Here is a 14903-nt window from a genome sequence, read left to right on the forward strand (position 1 = left end):
GGTGATGGCACCACAGCATCCCCACAGCCGGGTGTCCCTTGCCTGGAGCTGCTCAGAGCTCCTCTGGCATCAGGCTGATGCCAATGTTTTCTCCACACAGCAGTCAATGAGCTGCTGAGGTGTTGTTCTTCCTCTGACTGCTCCAAAATGCCTTTTCTCTTCTCTTTGAGATTTTGTAAACTTAAAAGAGAATCATGAAAAAAAAAAGTTCTCTGTCCAGCCCATTAATTCAGCCTGCTCAGGACAGAATTAACCTTGGCAAGCCTTGCAGAGGAGAGAGTCATTCTAACCTTAAAAATCTGCTGATTAAAGCTGGTTTCTGGAATTCGATTTCACTTAATGCATTGGCTGAGTGCCCAGCCTGGCATTAACATCTCCACAGACACACAGGCCTCTGCAGCTTTTACCTTCCCACTAAAAAAGAATTAAAAAAAAATAAAACACAGCTAATGAAACCCCCTTTGCCTGTTTTGAGCAAGAATTTATTTTAAAGGCTGCTTTAGCTGAAGGTATTACTTCTGCCCTGGTTGTGTGTCTGCTCTGGCTGGGCAGGGTGGTAATTCCACTCTCCTCATTATTTGCAGAGGGTGTTGAGCTGGCTGGTTGCTCAGAGCCCTGGGTCATTCCAGGCAGGGGTCAGCAGCTCTGAGTGCAGGAATATCCCACACCCACCTCCTCACAACATGCTGAGCTGCAGATCTTGTGTCACCCACAGAGCTTAACCCATTCATCTTGCAAATCCTCCAAAACAATGACACACAGATTTCCCAGGTTTCTATTTATATCCTCAACTTTTTCTTATGCATTTTTACCTTTTTCTACCTTCCCACTAAAAAAGAATTTAAAAATAATGAAAGAAAACACAGCTAACGAAACCCCCTTTGCCTTTTTTGAGCAAGAATTTATTTTAAAGGCCGCTTTAGCTGAAGGTATTACTTCTGCCCTGGTTGTGTGCCTGCTCTGGCTGGGCAGGGTGGTGATTCCACTCTCCTCATTAGGTGCAGAGGATGTTGAGCTGGCTGGTTGCTCAGAGCCCTGGGTCATTCCAGGCAGGGGTCAGCAGCTCTGAGTGCAGGAATATCCCACACCCACCTCCTCACAACATGCTGAGCTGCAGATTTTGTGTCACCCACAGAGCTTAACCCATTCATCTTGCAAATCCTCCAAAACAATGACACACAGATTTCCCAGGTTTCTATTTATATCCTCAACTTTTTCTTACGCATTTTTACCCCAAAATTAATGTCGTTTTTATTGCTGTCATCACTCATTTTGTGTGCTGGGCTCCCAGGGTCTGCTTCACCCCTGCAGTGTTTCTCTGCTGCTGTGGGGACAATTCCTGCTGTCTCTCCAAGGCCAGGATCTTGCTCACTGTGTGGGTTTCCTTCATCCCAGCTGCCCAGGTTAAGACATCCAGCCTCAAAACATCCATCCAGTGGGGAGGAAAAACAAAAAAGAAAAGAAAAATTTAAGAAATTCCTTCTGTGCTCTGTATGCCTTTTGAATTCTGTGAGCTGTTAGGATTTTTTTTTTAATGGTTTGCTGAAATGTTGAGAGCCAGTTTCATGAAGGTGGGAGGCTTTTGTGTGATTCATTATTGACAGCTCTGGAATTATCTGCGAGACAGCTCTGGAGAGGGAGGGCAGAGCTCCTGCCTGCTGTGCCCCACGGGCTGCACAGAGCCCAACCTTGGCTTTTGTTTTAATCAGGGCAAAGTTTCCATCGACTCCACAGCAAATTGGGCTTGGAAACAAGTCAGGGGGGCTGGAATAAATTGATATATATCTCACAGGGTGATCCCTGCTGCTGTGAGGCTGCTCCAGCAGCTCCAGACCAGCTTTGCCATCCTCACTGGTTGGACTGGGAGATGCTGCCCCTCTCAAGCTGCTTTCTGGAGTGGGGTACCAGCTCTGAGTCAGCAGAACTGAGCACTGCAGACCTTTCCATGCAGTGCCATGTGCAGGAGTCACTGTCAGGGCAGCTGTTCTCCAACCCTCGGGAGGGATTTAAATGTTAAGCTTTTCTTTGGATTATTTTCTGCAGGGCTTTTTTCCCTCCCTGCATTTCAGTGTGTGGAATGTACCCTTGACACATTTTAAAAAAAACATTATTAATCTTTGTCATTTGTGTTTTAAAAATAACTCAGTGATAGCAGCCAGTCTTTAAATCCTGTTTAATTCAGGCCGACCTTGTGAGCAGTGATATGGGGAGGGGGAACTGCTGCAGCCCCATGTGCTCCCTGAGTGCACATGTCCCCCTCTGAGCTCGGGAGCTTTGCAATTAAAACCAGTTCTGTGCGTTTGGGTTGGCACTGGGCTTGGTTTCCAACCAAAAAGTTCTAAAATACTGGAAATGTGGGGGCTTTTAATGCAGAAAGAATTCCTCGGCTTTGCTGATTTCAGTTAATCAGAGAAGCAGAATTCATTTAAAAAAACCTCAAAAACCACAAAGAAACCCCCCAAAAAAAAAACAAAAAGAAAAAAAGAAGAAAAGAAACAAACTGTATTTTGGCATTTTGCTGTCTAAAATATCTGACAGCAATTTCTTCAGTTTACAAACACAACGTTTTCAGTTGAAATACCCAGGAGATAATCCATGGAAAAAGAGATGAATGTGTCGTATTTGCCAAAAAAAAAAAAAAAATATGATGGAGCAAATATTCAAAGGCCAGACCAGCCCTGTCTGTGTTGTACTGAGCACCACAGGAGCCCCTGCTGGCTCTGGGCACCCTTGGGTGGGGGTAGCGTGGCAGGGATGGGTTTCTGTGGCCTGTGGCAGTGCTTACAGTGCTTAGACCAGGATGTAAACCACAGTGCTGTCTGCCCCAGCTGTCTGTCCCCAGCCCAAGGGCAGAACAATCTCCTCCATTTCTGGGTCTCTCTGCTGCCCCATCCCCAGCACGGCCTCTCAGGATGGTTCCTCCACTAACCTGACTCTGCTTTCTCTCTCTTTTTTTGTGTCCCCAGTGCCTGTATGGCTGCTATGTCCATTCCTCCATCATCCCCACGTTTCACAGAAGGTGCTACTGGCTTCTGCAGGTAGGATGACAACAAGTTCTCTCTCTGGGGTCACCTGGTCAAGCTGCTGCCAGGGGGGATCAGCATTCTGTGCTTTACTGTCTGGGGGGTTTTGTTTGTGTGAAAGGGAATTGGGTCTTCTCAGTTGTATGTCTCTGTTTGGAGGGATTATGTATTTTCTCTAGCAGTATGGAGCTGATGCCAGCTCATATGTTATCTAAACATGGAGTTGGCTCAAGTGAGACTTTCTGGAGGTTTCTGGTTGTGTTGTTCCATCCTGAAGCAAGGCAGGAGCCAGACAAGTGAATACAGGGTGCTACAGTGGCATACTGTGGTGTGGGAGAGATACCAGCCCTGGGCTGTGCTTGACTTTGAGGAGAACCCTGGGGCTGTGTTTGAACCTTGGAGCTGGCCCTGCAGTGGATCTGCTTTCCTCCAGTGAGATATTCTGTCTCCAGGGAGCATTTGAAGTCACTCAATGATTTTTCTTCTGGCTGTTGTGGGAACAGCAAAGTCCCAGGAGGAGTCAAGCCAAATTTTCCTCTTATTTACACAGGGTTTGGGCAGCTCCCCTGGGGCTGTGGGGGTGTGCAAAGGATCTCAAGTGGGAATTTGGGGGGGTGTTTGCTGACCCCACCTTTGAGGAGCTGTTCACATTCTTGACTGGTTACTATGGTGTACAAAGTGGAAGTAATTTGTTTTCTTTCATTATGAAATGGCACTTGACACATACTGTAAAAATATTGTTTTAAAGATTAAACTCCCATGGTCCTGAAAACAAACAAGTCTGAGGAAAGTGACATCTGTTTCTAGAAGCAAATGGAAAAGAATTCCTCTTTCTCTTCCTGGTTTTGCAATTGCACTTCCATATTAAAAAAAGAAGGCACTGCTGCTGTCACTGGGGCAGGACAGACCCCTCACAACCCACAATGGACATAATCCAAGGAAACACGCAGCAGATGTCACCCTCCTCTGTGATATCTGTGTGTTCTCAGCTCTGTTTGCATCTGTGGCATAAAAATGCTGTGTGCAAGGAAAGAGGAGATGCTTGGCTGCAGTGGTGGGAGAGGAGAATTGTGGCTCCTCTGAAATCACCGCGTGGCTGCATCGATCCCGTTCCCTCCCAGCTGCCCAGGCTGTGCTTGTCCTCCTCGAGAGCTCCTGGCCCCAAAGGTCACCTCTTTTCTCTTCATTTCTAAGCTTTGTATTGCTTTTTCTCGTTGTGATGTGCTCCCTGGAAGTGCTGCTGGCCCTGGCTGCTGTGGCTCTCAGCCAGCAGCTCCCTGATGGGTTGCACTGCAGCACTGTAGGATCTCTGAGCTGTTCCCCCGGGTCTGGCTCTTCACTTCCACAGGGTGTGCATCAATGTTTAGTCATTTTCTTTGCTCTGGTAATCACTTTTTGTCAAGAGGATGGGAAGTACATTTCTTAGAAGCCTATTTATAAAATGTGCTGCGGGACATGTCGCTGTGGCTGTGGTAGACTGGTATTCCTCAACAAGGACGTGCTGTGCCTTGGCTGTGGGAGGAAGAGGGCTCTGTGATTCATGGCAGCATCTCCAGGCATCCTTCAGTCATGAGCTCAAGGTTGTGCAGCCAGCAGAAAGGAGCTGGCCAAGAATAGATGGCACTTCCCTATCTCTGCACACTGCCTGTGCTCAGCTCCTTGGTGAATTCAGGAGCAGTGACACCACAGAGACAGAAGGTGTTTTGTGCATCTCCTTCAGAAGCTTTCACTGGTAAATGAGTTTGATATACAAAAATAGGTGTAGCCTTCAGAAACACATAATCACAGAATGACTATATGCAGGTGCTTTTATTGAAGAGCTCTGGGTGTCAGGGGTACAAACCCAGATCTGACTCCCACATGGGTTCAGGGTGAACATGTTTTTATATTCTATCGTTATATAACTTTCATGTTAATTATTAAATTTATATTGTTCTATTGTCTACATAGATTTCAGCCAAGCATGGGCTCCTCGGGGTCCCCCTCAAACTTCTAACGTAGTTTCTCATGATTCTTCTTACGATTAAACAATAATTATGTTTAATTACTAAACAATCATCACATCTAACAATTATATCATTTGTCATACTGCTTACGCAGGTGCAATTTCACATGATCTGGCAAACAGAAACCCTAACATTTTCAGAGTCTATTTTTAACATTTTTCCAGGGCCCCACTAAGTCTAGTTTCTTTCTAATTCCCCAAATTTTATGATTTTAAAACCTTTTACCATCAAGGGCAATGTGTAATTTGTTTAGCTTTATAGCTCACTGAGGCACATGGGTGACTTTCCCATTTTTGGGGACACATCCAGCACCTTCCTGGGGCTCTCTCTGTGCAGTGTATGGTCAATGAGGAGTAAATACAATTAGTCTGCAATGCTGTCTATGTTTTATGGGATGATCTTCCTCCAAATCCTACTGTCAGGTTAGATATTGATTAAAAATCCCCACACAAATGTTCTTGATCTTTTCTGCCTCACATATTCATTGTAAAGGCCAGGACTCAAAGCAGCCACAGGGACTCACAGCCTTACTCATGCATTTACACAGCACCGTAGCCATTAATTATATGATGTCCAATTTCTTACTTAAACAACTTTGTGTTGTCATTTATGATTGACATGATGTGCCTGCTCCCTGCAGACTGGTCAGAGGGATGAGAAATGGGAGCCAATCATCTGGAACTGCCTGATTCAGTTTTCTGGGTGTGTGCTGGAAGTTCTTAGGCTGTGGTGCTGGCAGCTGTGGCTGGGTCTGCTGCATGGGGCCTCCACCTCCTCTCTCTTCTCAAGGGGTTTCATGTTTTTGGGACATTTCAAGTTTTCTTGATAACAGATTTTAAGTGCTGCCTTACCCCACAGACCTTTAGTATTTTTAATAGGTGCTGTAATTGCCAAGCCAGCATTGACACATTCCTGCTGGACATGGTCCCAACCTGGGCACTGGCAGCCTCTTGCATGGATGCTCCCTTGGCCACTCCCTCTTGGGCCTGAATGAAGAAAGCATGCCCAAGGTGGTGGTTTCCTACATTTAGTTCTCATCTTTTTGTTTTGATTATCTGATCTCTAGAAATAAGAGATTGTGCTGAGTGACACAGGCAGAGGAGAAGATGGGGATGATGACACAGGCAGCCTCTTCACTGGTTGCTGGGGAATACCTCAGTAGGACTTCAGTTTTGTATTGTTTTACATTATCTGTTTGCTTCTGAGAAGATGCAGAGCCCTGGCTGTCCACAGTTCACTGAGTGTGGAGCAGAGCTGCTGAATTATTTTCTGATATGGGGGTGATGGCAGGTCCCAGCCTCCTGCAGAGGCTGTGGCACAGCTGTGACCCTGAGTGTGTTGGTTTGTCACTGTCAGGACTCAGGCTGCCCATGTTAGACCTTCAGCATACTACCAGATTTTGTGTCAATGGAAAAAAAAAGAAGAAAACCCCTTGTTTGTACTTGTACTGACTAGTGGAGGGAAAATGTGGATTCTCAGACATGGATGATTTTCAAACATTGGCACAGCTGAGGAGGGAGATGCAGAGTTCCCTTCTGTGTGTTGGAAATTGGCACCCCAGGAACTGAAAATTATTCTGGCTGCCAGGCAGGCTGCTGCTTGCCAGGGTTACAGAGGCTTTGCCTTCACCCATGGGCTGAGATGGGCCCCTTGCTCACTCCCACTCCTGTGCTGCACAGCTGCAGATGCTGAGTTTGTTAGAGGCTCATTGTGTTCCACCTGTAGCAGATACTGATATCTCCTTTAGTGCTGCTGTTCAGGGGATGGGAGGGAATGCATATTTTAAAAGTGTTGCCCTTTTTCTTAATTAAGAAGTACAATGCTATAGGATCATGCTAAAAACTTGTAAATTTAGACCTCTTGGCCAGTTAAACAAATGAAGACTAACAAGAGAGGTGGCAGAGAGCTGTTTCACATTGCACATGCATTAACTGCTTACTGAATAATTCAGAATTGGTGCAGAAGAGTGGCAGGTGAGCCAAGGAGGCAGAGTGGGATGCAGGCAGGCACAGGGACACAGCAGAGCTGCACAGAGCCCTGTTGTAAATCCAGTGTTTGCAGTAATTGCTGAAATGTGATAATCCAGTTCTCTGGGAGCCTGGGGGGAAACTGCATTTCATCTTTATTGCTCACACACTCACAGGATGCTCCCAGCAGCCATGGAAGTCATGGAATAGTTCTCTGTAGGGTAGGAAATGGCAGGAGAAAGTCAGGGACAGCAGCAGGGACATCGTGGCAGGTGTGACATCCTGCCTGCCACAGAAGGAGCCAGTGGGAGATGCTGGGGGGGCACTGGGGGTGGGCAGTGTTTGGGCTCTGGTATTTAATTACTGTTCCCGTGGCTCTGTGTGCACCAGCTGTGCCTTGCAGAGGATGTGTAAGCACTGATTGAATGTCAGAGGCTTTTGCAATATTCTCTCTTTACTCTGTTGGGTTTTTTTCTGAATTCTTCCTTTTGATACACTTGAATATTCAGCAGTTTGTTACTATGAGTGTCTGCACTGATGCTTGATGCCCCCTGAGTGTGTTCCCTTCCTAAAATACATCTTGTCTGAAAGCTGTGGGCAGAAAATATCAAGACCTAAAACTCATTTAAAATGTTCTACATGACATCTGTCACTGTCCTGCATAAATTTACCGTTTGTTCTGTATTTTTTGCCATGGTTTTCCATTATGCCCTAAACAAGAGGAAGCCCTTCCCATTTATTTTTGATAGCACCCAGTCAGAGCAGCATTTCCCTCTCTGATCACTTGTGCTGTGCTGTGTCAGCAGCATCTCCTGCCTCCCTGGCTGGAGCAGCAACAGACAGCTTGAGGATTTGGGGCTTTTTCAACATAAATTGGAAGCATTACAATCTCGTAAAATTTCTCAAGACTTTTGCTTAGTAATGGGTTTTTATTTTTCATTTGGGTGAAATAAAAGTGGCTGGGCAATAAAGCACAGAGAATGCTGTGCTGCACATGGGCACTCAGCTGGGTCTGTGTGTTGGGGGGTGGGATGTGAGCGAGGCCTCAGCACAAGGAGCCTGTGCATTTCTGCTAACAGGGTTACAAACTGTTGCTGCTATGCTGGCACCTGTTCCCAAAGTGTCTTTTAGCCTGTGGGATGAAATGAAGTGGGGCAGAAGTACCGCAGAGCTTGGTCTGTGGTACCAAACCACCTTCAGTGGGGCTGCACATCCCAAGCATGACTGGGATGTTCACAGAGCAGACTTGTGGTTCCTGTTCCAGTGCTCTGTGTGCATGTGGAGCTGTGCTGGGCGTGGGGAGACCAAACAGCACTTGGAGGAGAGCAGGATCTGTGCTAATTTAGCTCTGAGCTGCAGAAGCAGAGGTGCCTTTGGTACCAGACATTGGCAGGATGCAGCTGTGATGGTGTTCACAGAGGTTTTAAGGTGAGGGAAGAGATGAGGATCTGACTCCATGTTTCAGAAGGCTTGATTTATTATTTTATGATATATATATATATATAATATTAAAACTATACTAAAAGAATAGAAGAAAGGATTTCATCAGAAGGCTAGCTAAGAATAGAAGAAAGAATGATAACAAAGGTTTGTGGCCCAGACAGAAAGTCTGAGCCAGCTGACTGTGATTGGCCATTAATTAGAAACAAGCACATGAGACCAATCACAGATGCTCCTGTTGCATCCCACAGCAGCAGATAACCATTGTTTGCATTTTGTTCTTGAGGCCTCTCAGCTTCTCAGGAGGAAAAGTCCTAAGGGAAGGATTTTTCAGAAAATGTGTCTGTGACATGCAGCAGTCTTGTGTTATCACTTGGCTTCACGATGCACAAGCATTTTCAGAGGATGGGGAAGTTGTGGGTACCCTTTTCATGCTTCCTTAACATGCCTTTGGCTTGATCTCTCTGAAGGATGCTCTCTTCTTTCCCTCCTTTCATCCTCTCACCAGCTCTTCTGAAGGCACCGTGCTCGTTGCTGTGTCCCTGCTGCTGCAGTCACTGGAACAGCCACGTCTCAAGATTTCCCATCATCTTTTTCAGGGTTCATTAAAGATCTGAAGTACTCATGGAGTTGGTGGAGCTGTGCAAAAATTATTGCTCAGTCCAACCGAAATTCCAAGGGTTCTGTGAACTCTTTTGTAATAATTGTCCAGGGGTTTTTTGGGTTGGTTTGTTTTTTTTTTTTTTTTTTTTTTTTTTGTCATATGCCTAACATACTGACTCCTGAAAGAGATTTTCAGGGAAACCATGTAAGAGAAATAAAGGGTCCTGAGCATCTTGCTGCCAACCACCCAGTGGAGTGTCACAGCACAGCTTGTGTGCTGCTGGAGGAAGGACAAACCCTGGGACTCTGTGTGTTGGGACAGCCACCTGCATTTGTAGCAATCCTCTCATGCAAGATGGTGAAAATAAATCATATGTTGCTTCCATGAGAAACATTTTCCATGCAGACAGAAATCTACAGTAGATAAAACCGAGCTGTGGCTTGGTCTGGTGTCTGCCTGGATCCCTGTGAACCAGAGACTCTGCAGGGTGGGTGAAGTGGGGCTGTGAGAGCAGCAGCACAAACCCTCTGCTGATGTTCCAGTGAAGGGGAGGCAAAGAGGATTACGAATGAACTGGTGTGTCAAAGGCTGGAAATGTTTTAGCAGCAGTGCTTTATCTTTTGTAATGTTTTTATAAATTATTTATTAACACACTTGCTGCATTTTCCTGAGAAATTGGGTGGAAGAGCAGAATGTATAGACGGCAGACTATATTCCAGAAGAAAGACGCCTGTGATTAAAAAACAATTTCCAACCCTTTCAAACACATAACTTTATTTTAGACAAGCAGGCTTCTATTTTTGTACTGCTCTCCACCATTTTAAAGAAAATCCCGGATTCGTTCCCTAGATATATGAGGAGACTGACGTTAATGCAAGCAAACTAAAAAGCAGTCAGAGTGCTTTAGTTGTTGCTTAAATAATCTGTTGTCATTTATAGAAGGGATGCATTTCCCAAACTGCTGGGGGATGTGCCTGGGTTGCTGATCAAGAGAAGTTCTGGCAGAGGCAATAGAGAAAAGGCCAAAATGTGTCCAACTCCCACAGAAAGAGAGAAAAGGTTTGGTGCTCTCAGCTCTCGGTGGAAATAATGCCCCATTTGCCCTGGATGCTTGACTCGAGAGGGAAAGCACTGGTGGAAATACTGCCCCGTTTTCCCTGGATGCTTGAGCCAGGGGAGGGAAAGCATTGGTGGAAATAATGCCCCATTTGCCCTGGATGCTTGAGCCAGGGGAGGAAAGCACTGGTGGAAATAATGCCCCATTTGCCCTTTCCTTCCCAGGGGAGGGAAAGCATTGTCTCTGTCCCTCCCTGGGGACATGCACCATAGCATGGCTGGGGAGCAGCCACAGGGTGCCTGTTTGTGCCTCATCCAGCAGCTCAGTGTGAACAGGAGCTCCTGCCTCACCTAAAATGAGTTTTGCTGCAGAGGGACCCAGAGCAGGGGTGGGTCAGGGCCCTGGGAGCAGCCTGCTGTCAGTGGGGAACATCAGCACCTCAGCAGGGACACCAAGAAGTGACACCACTGGAAGCAGGATTTCTTGTGCTTCAGCTCCCACCCCTGTGTTCTCCTGGGAAGACCCCAGAGGGTGGGACTGTCATCCCTGTGATCCTGCCCTGGTTCAGGGCAGTGCTGCTGTCACATCCTCGCAGCAGGGATCGCAGCCATGCGGCAGCACAGCCCAGCTGGAAATGAAATCAAACCACAGGCTCCAAGACACTTATTAATATGCTCTGTATACTGAGGATTAGGCTTTTGGTGACACTTAAATTGAATTCTAATGCTATTTTGAAATATATAATACGCTGAATTTACTTCACCTCAGGTTTGAGTTAATGGTTTATTAAATTATGCACCTTGCAGTAGTGAAGCTGTTTGCTGGTGTAGGACACCGAGCCTTGCAGGAGCAATGCAGCAATTCTGCTGAGCTCACCCACGTCCTCCCTGGTCAATTATTAGGTCTGCAGGTGTCTGTGAATGTATTATAGCCTTGGCTGGAGTTTCACCCTCACTAGAGAGTTATAATTGGGGCTTGAGTTGGGAATTCTGTAGTGAAGCAAATTACAATTTGAGTTTGTTCTGGTGTGGGCAGCAGAGGACTTGAAGCAGATGCTGCCAAGGCTGAAGTCTCTCTTTCTAAAGCAGGGTATTTTTTCCTTTAATATGCAGTGTTTTGGCCTGCAGTGAGTTACCCTTGTATTTTATTTGTTAAGGAACATTTTTGTAAGTGTTTTGGATAAATCACTTCCCAGGTGCCTGCAGGTTTGAGTGCTCTTCCTTCTATCCTCCGCCTTTGTAAACGTCTTGCTGATTACTCTGGTTGCTTTTATTCTCAGAATAATCTTTCATTTCTGAAGGAGTCTCTACTCCCTTTCTATCAGCTGGCTGCCTCAGCTGTCACTGACGTCTGTGCTGCCCTGGGTTAATGAAGCTCTGATGCCTCTTGTGTCTCACACTGCCTCAGTGGTGAGAAGTGAAGAATCTCCATCCCTGTCACCTCCCACAGCTGCCACCTGCATCCTGCCACCTGATCCCACCTGGGAGCCATCCCTGCGTCCCTCTCTGCACAACCATGGTTAAGTTGTGGGTCAGGCCATGGCAAAGTGGCTGTTAGACCCATGGATGTACACATGGTGCACTGCCCTTAGTGAGAGGCAGTGAAGGTTCTTAAAAAGAGCCCCAAGTTCATGGTCTGCACTGTAAAATGCTGTGCTCCCCTCTGAGGCTGTGGAAATGGTGTGCAGGGACCACAGCCTTAGTTCTCTGTGACATCATTCAAAAAGAGCCCCAAATTCATGGTCTGCACAGTAAAATGCTGTGCTCCCCTCTGAGGCTGTGGAAATGGTGTGTAGGGACCACAGCCTTAGTCCTCTGTGAGATCATGGTCTTCTTTAGTGTATTAATGGAGGGGCAAAAGCCAGAGGAGAAGGGCCAACCTAAATGGCTTTTGCTTCTGAACAGGCAGCATTCCTAAGGGGATCATTTTCTGTGTCAAGGAAAAAGTGCAGAATTTTTATCTCTGTACATATTTTTCCCTGAAACATCAGCTTTGCCTCTGTTCCTCGTGCTGCTGTGGGGTGTGTATGGCACAACTGTCTGCTGGCTCCTGCTGCTTACTGGCCATGGGCAGCCAAGAAAGCATGACAGAGTGAAATAGAGGTTGAAGTTTTTATCAGTTTAAGTCACTGCAAAATCTCTTCTTCCCAGAAAAGTAGATTTCCCAATAATGTAACCAGGACAAAATAAGTGTTTGATTCAGTGTGTCTTTATGCTGTTCTCCTGGTGGTATGGCAGAAGGGAATGGCTGCTCCCAGTGCTCCCCATGGTACCTGGTGCAGTGGGACACACAGCTCTGCCCTTCTGCTGAGCTCTCATCACTGTCACCCTTCAGCTGAGGCACTTTCTGCTGGAGAAGGGAGAGAGGAGCTTGCTCTCCCTGGTGAATGGTGAAGATTTTCACCAGTTACCACCAATATTATTAATTTCTTCAATTATCTTTTTTTTTGTGGAACTCTTCAAAAGCTGGCACCAGCAGCTCCATAATCACAGTGTTTATTTCTGAATGCAGAGCACTGGTGTTTATTCCTCTCTATAACTTAGACTTGAGTCACTTTCTGTAGGGATTTTGCTGTTCTCAAGACACAGCACTGGTGTCTGAGTGCTCTGGGGTGCAAGGACCTTGTCAGGTTGGTTCAGCCAAGCATCTCAGAGTCTTTCAACCCCTGTTGACCAGCACAGATGCACTGTCTCTGTCTGGTTTTACAGTGTCCCCCTAGAGATACCTAATGACTTTCTGAAGCACACCAGTCAAATTTTGCTCATCTCATGCTTTTGCATTTCCTTGAGCTGTCCTGCTGGGAATTTGCTTTACATGCCTAGTGTAAAACTTTATAGGCAAAGGAATCCTCATGGAAGATTCATCCCCTCCTTGGCCTGCAGTGGAGAATGGAGCCACAACATCAATTCTGCCATGAGCAGTCTGAGCAAGGTGCAGAACCAGCCCCAGCTCCTCCTGCAGCCCTTGGCACTGGCACAAAGAGCTCCAGCATCAAATACTGACTTGTTCTTTTGGGTTTACTGAACAATAAATCCATCACAGAAATATGCAGGCAGAAAAATGAATGCAACATCCCTCAAGGTCACTGGTTGCACAGAGGAGATTCTGTGACTGTGTGGTGTGTCCTGTGGCACAGCAGAGTCATGGGATCCACTCAGTCCTGCAGCCATGTCCTCTTTTAATAAAAAAAATCCCAGCAAATACATCCTGTAACCTGCTATCTGTGCAGTGCAGCACTCTGATAAACAGTAATTATAACTATTATGGGATGCCATCTCCTCTCTGCCATTTATTGACCTTTTCTTCAGTGTAATTTTCTTCTCAGGGGTCCAGGTAGTTCAATATCCAAGGAGGAGCTGCCATGTGAGCATCTGGGCAACACAGCCACCAAGGCCTGTTCAAGTGCTGAAATATGCTCAATTTTAGACTTGTTTAAAGTTTACATTATAGTGACAAATCTGGAAACCTCTGAGAGAATAAGTTTTTTTTCTGAGTTCTCCTTGTAGTTGTTGGGGGAGAAGAAGTTAAAAGTGTTGGGTGCTGGGATGCTGCTGAAAGAAGTTGACTAAAATAGCTTTTCTGTTTGTAATAGCATTTCAGATCCTAGAGCCTTTTCAAGCTCAAAGTGACCCAAAATCATTTGTACAGTGAGAAACATTGTCCTTCCAGGGAACTAACCCCTCATTTTGGGTTTTGTAGAAACAGACAGGAAATCCATTCCAGATTCAGAAAATAATGTGACCAAGTAAGTTTTGGAGGGGCAGCTCTGAATTTGGGAGAAGAGGCAATGTCACATTTGGGTTTTAACAACAGTTTGCTGAAATTGTGTGAATTCACATTGTCAGCTAAGAATATAAATTGCTTTAAAATCCACCCTTTTCACAGCTTTACTCTGAAGCAGACCAAGGCATTGCCTTCAGGCATGGTAAAGGGGACATCATGTCCCCCTCCCCATAATTTCAGGCAGAGCATCCCTCCCCATAGGTCCCCAGTGCTGCAGGGGCTCCAGTTCCCACCCTCCCACTTGGGTTCCATGGGAGGAGGGAGAGGATGTGGAGTGGGCTTGATTAAAAAGTGCTTTTTGCTTTTCCTCCTGAAGGATGTTTGCAGTGAAAACTGTACGTGAAATTTATACTCCTCTCATATGATTCTGACTGGTTTTAGTGCACAAATTCTCAGAAGAAAATGTATTCAATAAAAATTTGATGTGGAACTATAGCTCAGCAGAATCTTTTTTAGGAAATCCAGCTCTGGGATATTTATTTTGTATCTAGTTTCAGTTTTAGTGCCTATTCCTCCTGCAGATGCCCTCGTTAGCCTGCTAACAGCTCATGAAGAGTTGAGCCCCTTTCCTGCCCTCATTCTGGGCATTCCTGCAGTGCCTGTGGGGAAGGTTTGGGGGGAAGCACAGCTGTGTGCAGTGCTACTTGGCTTTTTCCATAAGCAAATCGTGCTTTTTGTTCATGAGGAATGCAGGGGGGCTGAGCCTGAGGCAGGTGAAATCTTGCCAGGCTGGTGGACAGTGATGTGGCCAACAAGATGTGGTGTGCTTTGCTTTGTAACAAGTCTGCTGGGAAATAGTTTTAGCAGGAAAATGCAATAATTCTGGATTTATTCTCCTGTGATGTTGAGCTTGCAAAAGGAGATGGTTTAGGGGAAGTAGGAAAGGAATCCAGGATGGCCACAATGAAAATTGTAATGTAGACCTGTGAGCCCCCAAAGCTCCTTGTGGGGGAATAATGTCCTTTATTTGGGCTGTAGCAGGATGGATTAGTGTTGGGGTGTAGGGGAGAAGAGACAGAATTC

General features: G+C 46.0%; 1 protein-coding gene across 3 annotated transcripts in view; it reads left to right on the forward strand.

The window, feature by feature from the left end:
- CAMTA1 (calmodulin binding transcription activator 1) overlaps positions 1–14903 on the forward strand; it is a 241005-nt gene that overhangs the window by 125253 nt on the left and 100849 nt on the right. For all 3 annotated transcript variants that reach the window (XM_059487707.1, XM_059487702.1, XM_059487703.1), the window contains exon 5: positions 2967–3038. In XM_059487707.1, coding sequence (XP_059343690.1) covers positions 2967–3038 — 72 coding nt within the window. The remainder of the gene's footprint in view (positions 1–2966; positions 3039–14903) is intronic.

Source organism: Ammospiza nelsoni, chromosome 22 (genome assembly GCF_027579445.1).
Source record: "Ammospiza nelsoni isolate bAmmNel1 chromosome 22, bAmmNel1.pri, whole genome shotgun sequence".
In the NCBI taxonomy this organism is placed as follows: domain Eukaryota; kingdom Metazoa; phylum Chordata; class Aves; order Passeriformes; family Passerellidae; genus Ammospiza; species Ammospiza nelsoni.